Here is a 10,960-nt window from a genome sequence, read left to right on the forward strand (position 1 = left end):
TGTATAGACGCCGCATTCAGGATCTTGCCCTGGGGGTCAACCACCGTGGCCACGTACGAGTTTGATCCGGGATACCGCGCCGCGTCGACAAAGGACGAGCGCTCTGGGGTTTGCAGGGCAGTCTTGATGAGTGCTCGGGCTCTGGCTGCGCGCCGGGCCTCGTTGTGTTGTGGATGAACATTCCTCGGGAAGGGGGAGACTCGAAAGGTTTCCCTTTCACTCTGGCAAAGCGGGACGGCGCACGACTCCTCGGCCATGGCTGCCAGACCCGCCATCTCGAGTATTCGGCGGCCGGCCTTGGTGGTAGAGAGGCGAACGATCTGTGCCGTTTTCTGCGCTTCGACGACTTCGCTCAGGGTGTTGTGGACCCCGAGTTGCATCAACTTCTCCGTGCTGGTCGTCATGGGGATGCCGAGGACTCGTTTGATACTCTTCCTCATGAGTGCGTCGATCTTGTTCTCCTCCGAACGTGACCAGTTTAGCGCAGAAGCCACGTAGTTGATATGGCTCATAAGGAAGGCGTGGTAGATCCTTATGAGGTTGGCTTCGCTGATGCCCCCCCTCCTGCTCGTCACTCGCGAAACAAGTCGAAGCATGTTCTCCGTCTTCGCACTCAGGCGCGCGATCGTTTGCGCGTTGTTGCCCTTTGCATTGAGGACCAGTCCGAGCACTCTGAGAGAATCCACCCTCTGGATGCGCTGACCCGTCTTCGTTCTGAGTTCGATCGGTACTTGGTCCAGCGTCGTGTCGAACTTGCGGCCTTTTCTGTCGGGTCGATAGAGCAAGAGTTCCGACTTAGTCGGCGAGAGGACGAGTCCCGTGCCCTCGAGGAATTCTTCCGTGACTTGCAAGGCCTCTTGCAGGGCCCGCTCCACCGCTGCGTCCGACCCACCGCCGCACCAGATGGTGATGTCGTCCGCGTAGATAGCGTGATTGAGATTGACGGCCCCGATGCGCTCGAGTCGGACTGATAGGTCTCTCATGGAGATGTTGAAAAGCAGTGGAGATAACACCGCACCCTGCGGCGTGCCGCAGGCTCCCAGCGCGTATCCGTCCGACTTGACCTGGCCCAATTTGATCGTGGCCTTGCGATCCCTTAGGAAAGAGCTCACGAACGCGTGAAAGCGTTCGCCGAGGTTCAATCTCGTCACAGAGTCGAGGACGTGCTTGTGCTTGACCGTGTCGAAGGCCTTGGCGATGTCCAGCGCCAAGATGCCTCGGACGTCTCTCGTGACCACGTCGACTATCTGCCTCTTGATCAGCAGCATGACCTCTTGAGTGGACAGGGAGGGTCTGAAGCCGACCATATTCGGCGGGAGGAGGTGTCGTTCCTCGACATGCCTCGATATTCTGTTGTGGATGACATGCTCCGCCACCTTGCCCACGCAAGACGTGAGCGAAATGGGTCGCAGGCTGTCCATGGCTGGTGTCTTGCCCGGCTTCGGAATTAGGATCACCGAGGCTTCCTTCCAGGCATCCGGTACGATGCCGGCCTCCCAGACATTGTTTATTTCTTTGGTGAGCAGTTCGATCGAGCCTTCGTCTAAATTTCGAAGGAGTCTGTTCGAGATTCCATCCGGCCCGGGCGCCGATCTTCCGTTGAGGCCTTGAAGGGCCGCTCTGACTTCCGAGACGGAGAAGGGGGCGTCGAGCTCCTCGTCCGCCTTGCCGCCGTAGGCCGGGTAATCTTCTGGCCCGGACTGCCCGATGGGGAGGTAGCGACGCGCGACTTCGTCCATCACTTCGGTCATAGATGCGCCTTCGCTGTTAAGCTTGTGGACCAGCCTATCGATAGCCAGAGTGTGGTTTCTCTTAGACTGGGTGTCGTCCAATAACTGCTTGAGGAGGTTCCACTTGCCTCCCGCACGCATCTGGCCGTCGACGGACGCGCACACTTCGTTCCATTGCTGCTGGCCGAGCTCCTTGCAGTACGATTCGATCTCGCGGTTGAGGGTCGCAATCCTCCTCCGGAGGTTGCGATTCAGCTTCTGCGTCTTCCATCTGGCCGTGAGGGAATTCTTAGCTTCGAGCAGGTGCGCCAATCGAGCGTCCATGCGATCGAGCTTGAGGTCTGTTTCAACGGTCCTGGTGACCGCAGCTACATCCTTCTTGAGCTGCGCCACGAGGTCCGCAAACGACTCGTATTTCGCGTGGTCGTCCTTCCTTCTCTTTCGGAAGGCGTCCCAGTCGACTATTTCGAAGGACCTCTGCGGGGCCGCGCTGACCGGTAGGGAGATTTCCACGATGTAGTGGTCACTTCCCAGGTTCTCTTGTAAGTTGTGCCACTCTGCTCCCGGCGCGTTCTTGACGAAGGCCAGATCTGGGGTGGTGTCTCTCGAGACCGAATTTCCCATGCGTGTGGGGTAATGGGGGTCGGTTATCAGTTCTAGGGAGCTGTCAGTCGCTGCCTGCAGGAGTCTGCAGCCTTTGGGAATGCTTCTCACGTAGCCCCAGGCTTCGTGCGGCGCGTTGAAATCTCCAGCCAGAACAAGCGGCGTCTCCCTCGCCTTGGACGATGCCTTGGTTGTTAGGCTGTAGAAGGTCTGCCGGTTGTCCCTAGGCGAGCAGTACACATTGATAACGTAGACGCTGTTCTTGAGCCAACTGTTTGGTATGATCTCGACGAGCAACGCTTCCAGCTTGGTGTTGCCAAGACGGAGATCGTGCTCCTGGAAGGCGCACTTATTTGCAATAAGTATCGCGATGCCGAGCCCGTTCTCCGCCAACGACGAGACAGCTCGGTACCCCTGGAGGGAAATTGTTTCCATTCCCGTTTCCTGTAGCAAAATGACGTGGGGCCTCTCTTGCGGCTCCCGGGCCTTGATGAACTGCACCAGTTGAGGCCTGCGCCTCCGAAAGCTGGCGCAGTTCCACTGCCACACGATGAGCTTACTATCCGGTCTGGCCATGGTTGGGCATGTTGGACCGGAGCTGGGCTGAGATGCCATTTTGCTCGTCAGCCCACGACTGCTGGTTGTCTTGTAGCATTTCACTGGACACCGCCTCCGGCCTGGCGGCGTCGCCGTAGTGTACGTCACATCGCTTGGCAAGCTCGTTCTCAAGCAGTTGCACTCGGAGTAGAAGGGCCTGGTTACTCTGTACCAGCTCGGCAAAGGATTTTTGCATGCGGTCCAAAGACCTCTGCATGGCAGCCTCCGCCGTGCTCACGTCCTCAACAGTACCCTGGGAGGAGGTGGCTCTGCGCTTGACCGCTCTTGCTGTGGCCCCTTCTTCCGTAGACATTTGCCTTGGCGCAGCCGCTTGAACGGCGCTGGCGTTTCGGAAGGCCTCAAAGTCGGCCTTCATTCTCCGGATTGCCTCCTTGAGGCTGGCGTTTTCGTTCATCAACTGCGCGATCCTGGGATCATGCGCCCGCTCGCTCTCCTGTGCGGCGGCGTGTTGCGTCCGGCCCGTCTGCTTCGTCTGTTTCACTTTGTCGGCCCAGGTGGGACCTCCTGCGATGCGCACGTTGGACTTGGAGCGGCCCCTAGATTGAGAGCGCCTTCGTTGCACGGAGCGCCCACGTGAGCGGGAGCGCGTTCTAGAACGGGAAAGACTGCGCGAGCGGGAGCGTCCTCTCGAAGAGCTCCTCTTCCGTAGCGCTGACGTCAGTGCCTGGCTCATCTCGCGTGCCGCGTTGCCGGCCTTCTTGGCGTCACCTGTTTTCTTCCGCCGGCGCCTCCGGCGTCTCTGCCTGACGACATACGGCGTTTGGAAGCGTTGCGCGCACTTACGATCAGCCGTTGGGTGAGGGCCGCCGCATATGCCGCATTTCGCCTCACACTGGTGGCCTTCAGTGGGGGATGTGGCTCCGCATCCCCTGCACTTCTTCACACTCGGGGTCGGACATACATCGGCCCTGTGGCCCAGTTCCCCACAACCGTAGCACACATCAACTTGCCTTCTGTATAGAGAGCAGGGCAGCATGCCTGCTCCACACATGACAAAGTTCGGCACCCTCAGTCCGTCGAATAGGACGATAACCGTAGTGGTGGTCTTGATGCGACGCACCTCCAACGCGGTGGGGTTCCGCCGGTGTACGATCATTGCGCGGAGCTGAGCGTCGTTGAACTCGACGTCGACGCCTCTCACAACACCCTTGCATGTATTGTCCGAGGCGGCCATGTACGCGGCCACTTCAAAGACCCCTTCGCGCAGGTGGATCTGTTGAACCATCGCGTAAGCACGCGCGTTCCTTTCTTCTGGTGTTGAGACGACGTAGATGTTTTGCACGCTATTTGGGCAGACGATGTCTTCGCCAACCTCGTCGGGTGAAAGCGCCGCCGCCATAGCCAGCGCCTGTGCCGCTCTAATAGTGCTTATCTTTTTCACGTCGAGGCCACCCCTTGGCCTAACGATGACTCGAATATGGTCCCGTGGCAGTCTCGGGAGCCTTGAGGCTGCGGCTAGCTTCTTCAGCGCGTTCCGCGGGGCTGCCGTGCAAACAAAGTAGTTTCTTTCCACACTGTACCGAAGTAAGGCTGTGGAACTCTTTCCCAATCGTCTCCCATACAAACAGCGCCAGGGCTTGCTGAGAGCTAGGAGGAGGGGTTGCACCTGGCTCAGCTGGCGCAGAGCCTCCTACGCCCAGCATATCGGCGCAGGGGCAGTTGAGATCACCAAAATATTTGGCGACGTGGTTTACTGGAACCTCCGTTGCAAGCGCCGAAAAATTGCAACAACATAAGTCTCGAATTTCCAGTAATTTGGGCGAAAATATTTTCTCAGCGTAGTCTCACAAAACTGGTAAGTTCCTCACTTTTTTTCTTCGTGTTTGGGGAGGGCAACGTCAGAATACTTAAGGTAGGTCTTACGAGCCGTTGGTACGCCCCACGTTCTTAGACGAGATGTATTGGAGTCGCATTTGCCGTCCTGTATGTACAGGGCAACTACAGCGGCGTGCTTGCACTTCCCTGCGATGCCAGCACGTCAATCGCAGCTCCCCGCTAAGATTTGTCTTCAGTCGCCGATCTGCAAGAATAAATGTCGCCTATAATTTCATGGGTCCACATCGTATATAACGAAGTAACTTATACGCTGAGCTTCACGCATCTCGCCTGTGCGATGCTTTTCGTTTGCGGAATGCACCTAGCAGTCACTTCCGATTCGTGCGAGTTCAGCAGTTTCGTCACGTGCTCCGCTTCAAATAGACGGCATCCTTTCTCCAAATTCTTTCCACGAAAAAAGCCGTCAAGATTATGTAATTCCCGAAACCCGGCTAAACACTGTTTCGCGCCATCACTGTCGTTTGGCAGGGTACCAAACACAGCGCGCAGCACGGAGGAAGGAAACTAAGGAGAGGCCCTGACGTCACTCTTTGTGAAGCAAAAGTGAAGCCAGAAGTTGGCGTTGCTCATGGCGATGCTCCGCCTTTTGTGCCACCCTCCTCTCTTGTTTACATCTTTCGCGAAACCACGCCGCGCTGAGCGTGGTTTCGCGCGCGGAGCGCGCGCGCTCGCGCAACATCCGGCATAGCACGGTGCAGGTAACACAACGCAACAAGACACGGTGACTAACGCAAACCCGCCCACACAGCGCCTTTGCCACGGCACGAAACCTACCAGAGCAACACGTGTGAGCGCTCAAACAACGCCGCCATTGTGGCCCAAAAGGCGTGGCCATACAGCAAAAAAAATAAAAAAGCAGCGAAAAAATGAGAACTTGCTACGTCATTTCCGCCACACTTTTCTCCTAGCGCGCGGAGGGGGTAGGGCCTCTCCTTAGTTTCCTTCCTCCGTGGCGCGCAGGCTGCTGACGCCGCCTGTAATCCTACCGCATTTGAGCAGCTATTCGTCAGATGGCGCGAGGGGTCCAGTAGACAGGGCACCGCCTAGCACTTGTAACGCGCCGATATGCATGCGCTGCTGCGGAATCGGCGGGAGATGTGACGGCTGTCGCCGACGGTAACGAAGCTATTTTACGGAGGCGAAAAGCGCCATAAGAGTTCCCCATTCTACGCGATAGCGCGTGCAGGGCTCATTCTGTCTCTCGTTGACGCTGATGTAGGCGTAGTGTCTGACACCACTGAGTAGCGATAAGCTCGGTAAAACAAGCCACCACGCTCTTGTGCGAGCCTAGGATTCGTGCCCGAAGACGCCGCCATGTCGGATCCTGGACAGGGACGAGTGTACCGTTTTCGCGACCACCTCGTCTCCGGCATCAACTGGCGACCGACGCGGTTCGTCGACGAGGTTCCCAGTTCACGTGTATGCGGCCTCTGCCGCATGATCCCAAAACGGATGGTGCTGTTGCCGTGCTCGCACGCTTTGTGCCAATCTTGTCACGCAGCCACTCTCGAAGGGTGGCTTCGTTAGATCGTTAGATCGAGATGCATTCGAAGTAGGGGAGTGCGTCGGTTACGAATTCCCGGCCAGGAAAGCGAACACCGTGAAGGTGAGGAACAAAAAAATAATTTGTCACTTCTTTCTTTCTTCTTAGGGGGGCGGAGGGGGAGGCGGAAGGCAATTATGCATTAGTATTCCCATAATTCCGCTGCGACATACGTGCACGCCTAACGATTAGAGTGCCCCTTTACCATCGCCGAACATTAATACCCAATTTCACCCTCACCAAATGTTACTCCTTAGCGTCTATCAAAACTAACACAATAGAGCAACACAAATTGACTGTAGGGAAAACACGGGGAAGGCGGGAGATGGAAATTCAAGACGATGATCAAAACGAGAACAAGGTGAAAGCGGGAGCCAACGCTTCGATAAGTGGACTCGTCTTCTTCAAGGCGACCTATGCTTCCCCCGCCACAGCATATATAGGTGGGGTTCAAATATAGGGGAGAGAGCGTAAGGCGGGGGGGTGCGGCAGCGAGTGCAGGTGTGTTAGCGTGTGGAATTCAGAATAAAGGAGTATCTGCACAAGGCCAGGCGCCTCGTCGTCAGCCAATCACGTGTCAACGCCCGCGTGCTAGCCGGCGTGTCAACGGCGTCTGACACGCCGGCTGACAAAGAAAAAAACAGCAAGGAAGGAAGGAAAGGGAGAAAAAGCGCTAAGAAACCAAACTTGTTGCCTATAGACCGTTTTTTCGTAGGCGCCGCCATATTGTGAACGCAGTGGCGCCGCCTATGAGCAGCGCCATACTGGCTTGGGTGAAAGCGGTGTTTTGCATGGCAGGTATACGCTCCGCGGTAGTTTCTGGCGTTTGTTTTCGCGGTCGCGCGGTCTGTTTAGTGTGACGTGCGTCTTCTACGTGATAAACGGTTCTGTGAGACGTGCTGAACTGGTTTAAGGCGTCATGGCCGGAATTTCTGCTGGCGTTGAGGTGGACGGAACACGCAGCGTGATGTGTGCGCGCATATTCGAGTCTACAATCAGCCTCGGAGATCAATTGTGTATATTTGAATGTTCCAACCACTAATGTGACCTTATTGCAGTACTATCCTCTGTGTCTAAGCTGCGGTTTAGGAGCCATGAAACATGCGCGACGATCGTAACACCGTGAGCGTGGGTACCGTTCTGCTACGATAGGAGCTGTGATGTTATACTTTGACAAGCGTTCAAACTGTTCGCTGCAGGTTACATTGCGTGACTACTCGGTTCGATGGATGAAGTTTCCGCCCCTGAATAAAATAGTTTTGGCAAGTAATAGCAACATACCTTACAGTCTGAGTTACGCTTGTCCAGCAAAGAGACTGTTTACGAACTGCGCAAGCGCCCTAAGTAGTGGAATAGTGCTGGATTACATATATCTTTGTTCTATATACTGCATGGTCCAAGCATACGGCATCAGCGATTATATATTTATAAACGTTGTGCGGCGTGACTATGCGAGGCCCTATTGCGGCTTTAGCCCGTTTTCTCTTGCTTTTTCGAGAAAGAGGATGATAACCGAATTTTTTTTTTTCGGTTGTGTTCGTTCCGTTCTCTACGACGAACTCTCACGTAATACGGAAATTTTGTCCTCAAAAACAGGAATCGCATTCTTTTTACGCAATCTCTCATATATTATGGCTGTATGCAGGCCAAAAAGGCAACGCCGAAGCGCACAGCTTACATATGTACCGTGCTGGTTCACCAACCGCAGTGATCGTTGTGTTGAGCAGCGCCATCGGCCTCATGCAGGAAGGCTAGCGTAGACATATGGTAATTTGAAGCCTACTAGACTTGAAATGCGCGAGAGCGATGCCGGTGCATCACAAATATTTGACAGCGCCTGCCGCTCAGATGTTTCGTGGTTGCCTTAGGTTGGCCGTGCACGAGCGTGCACGAGATCAGATATTGAGCAGATTTACCATTTCATGCTGCTAATACAGAGATACCGGTATTCTTTGCTGAATTAAAACCGATATAAGCAAAATAGTTCACAACACATACACACACCGCGACTGATAATGTGCGTACACCGCGGCTGATAAAACGCGTCACATTTTTGCGCCCCCAAGAGATATTTCCGCCTACTGTAGTTACCGATGCACCGAAAGGTTTCCCTGACGACCTTATATGAACGAATATGGCGTAAATTTCACAAAATGCCATCTAAAACATCTCGAATACGTTACGCAGCACGCGACAGCAATACTTTCAAGCAGCGCCGCGCCGGATCGTCCAAGCCAGAGAGGAGGAAAGGCTCTCCGCGTGCCCTATCCTCCTCGCCCGATGAAACGGTCTATACCTTCAAAATTTAGCATCCCGGATGTATTCTAAAGCTCCCTTTGAAACGTTTATGCCTGTTGGTTGCAATGTCTCTAACTTATGGAGAAGGTATCATCCTCTGTATTTTCTTTCCCGTTCCCACGTATAACGTTGGCTTCTGCTTTCACCTTGTTCTCGCTCCGCTCATCGTCACAAACTGACTGTAGCCTCATGCGAAATATTCTGTTGGAACTCGGTATTCACTTATTTCTTAGTGTCACAGATAAGCGAGGAATAACAAAAAGGCAATACATTGAAATGTGCGACGTCACACTGACTTTTCGGCTTGCCGTTTCTGTGTTAAATTCAAAGGGAAACTGGTAATGATTAATCACTTCAATGACAATTCAAACATAATTCAGTGATAGTTAACCACTTTCTAAGCAAACATTCTTCTTCTTTCTATTGAAATTTGCACTGAAACTTCAGAAAACGAGGTTGGGTACCACTACAAAATAATTTCACTAGTTATTCTTCTTGAAGATGGTGTTGCTCCTCAAAAAGTACCATTTCAGGAAAATTTTACTTTTAGACATTATTCCTCAACCTGAACTACTCCCCCCCCCCCCCCCCCCCCCACCCGCTCACAACCGCCCTATAACAGCTATCTTGGCCCGTAGTGGGTGACCGCATTTATTTGAGTAGCAAGCTAGCATGCGAAAAGCATATGGCGGTCTCTACTGCACCAGAATGCTGCTGTCCTCGTAGATAAGTTTGGAACTGGAAGAATAGTTCAACAGTGGGCGCATTTTTCCTCGATTCTCGCCTACCAAGGCTCATTCTTGTGTGGGAGCAGCTGTGTTGCTATTTAAAAGCATAACTAAGTGATTCACTTTGACCTAGTATTCGTGTTTGATGCGTCTTGAATGTTTAGACAGCGACAGATACTGCTGGTTCATGTTGAGCATATTTGCTTCCCCAAAGAATCCGGCGTTGACGCCAGTTCACACCGTAATTCATGTAAAGGTATGTTCTAAAAGTTAGGGACAGGTACAGAAGTCGCCTTTAGTAAAAATAGCTTGTCGGCTAAAAATTTTAATGTGGGTTATTTATATATCATATTTTCTATTAAGGTGTACTGCTGGAACGAAGCGCACGGCTGCGAGTACACGGGCACCATGGACCGCATGCTGGAGCACTACGAGAACGACTGCACATTTCACACCGTGGAATGTTTGCGATGCGGCGAGGGAGTCCAGCACAAAGACCTGCGGACGCACTACGTGGCTGAATGCAGTGGCGGTGTTTCTTCAGCGATCACAGAGTCCTCGGAGCATACAGCACTGACCCTTGCAGACGTGAACGCTGCCCTTGAAGACATGAAGGCCATGTTGGGATGCCTCAACCACGACCAGCTGCTGCCAGTGATTCAGAGTCAGTTGAATGAGCTTACAGAACAAGTCAGAAAACAGGAAGCCAGCTTCGCTGAGATCACTCGGGAGGTCAGAGCATGCGAGCACAATTTAAAGGCCGACATGGATCAAATGACCGCCACGATTTCATCGACCGTGTCCCATCAACTCACATCTCAGCAAAATCCATTGGAGGAAGCCAGCACGTCGAGGTCGCTGTCGTTGCACTCGGGACAGGATCTGATACTTCGAAAGTTGGAACGTTTAGCGCACCTGGAAAACTGGCGGAAAACTTCCCCGAAGCCTCATTTCGGCCGTGTCATTGCTCATTGTGAGCGTTGGCAAGCTGACCTTCGGTATTTGACAAGTGCGCTGTTGACACCCGCACGGATTAAGGAAATTGGGTGGGCTTATTATCTGCTGACCCTGGAAAACTGTGAGGAAATCATTCAGTTGCAGCGAGGGAATAAAAAGCTTGCTGAGATTGCGGCGTGGCACATGAGGGACACCTACTTTACGATTGAAGTTTGGAGGTACGGCGCTACTTCTGCATCTACACTCGTTGTGGAGATCGAGTTTAATGGGATGCTGGTGGACTCCAAGTGTTGGCCGCCTTTCTGGAGAGTGCACGCGGTGCATCCAGTGACATCCAATGAATGTTCGTTAACTCCCGGTGTGAAGCCTTGTTTGTGCAAGCCCCATGATCCTTCGCTGCTACACTTCCACCTCCAATTTACTGCAGACATTGCCCCGCTGGAAAATGACGGCTACCTCCGAGACGGAAAGGTAGCGTTCCTTATCACGCTCAGCGATAGGGAGATGTACGGTTGGATCAGAGCAGCACCCTAACGTTCGTCATCGCAGAACGTGTACTGCACCGGAGAATCCTCCTTGCCACTTCCCAATATGTGTGACATAAGCTTAACGAATTTTTGATCTCTTTTCTAGTAAATAAAGTGAAT

At 53.4% G+C, this 10,960-nt stretch overlaps 1 protein-coding gene across 1 annotated transcript in view; it reads left to right on the forward strand.

Moving 5' to 3' along the window:
* The window catches only part of LOC139060956 (uncharacterized), a 278,066-nt gene extending 267,106 nt beyond the window's left edge, over window positions 1-10,960 (forward strand). The window contains exon 2 of the mRNA XM_070540310.1: window positions 9,720-10,960. Coding sequence (XP_070396411.1) covers window positions 9,720-10,847 — 1,128 coding nt within the window. The 3' untranslated portion in view covers window positions 10,848-10,960. The remainder of the gene's footprint in view (window positions 1-9,719) is intronic.

Source organism: Dermacentor albipictus, chromosome 6, assembly GCF_038994185.2.
Source record: "Dermacentor albipictus isolate Rhodes 1998 colony chromosome 6, USDA_Dalb.pri_finalv2, whole genome shotgun sequence".
NCBI lineage: Eukaryota > Metazoa > Arthropoda > Arachnida > Ixodida > Ixodidae > Dermacentor > Dermacentor albipictus.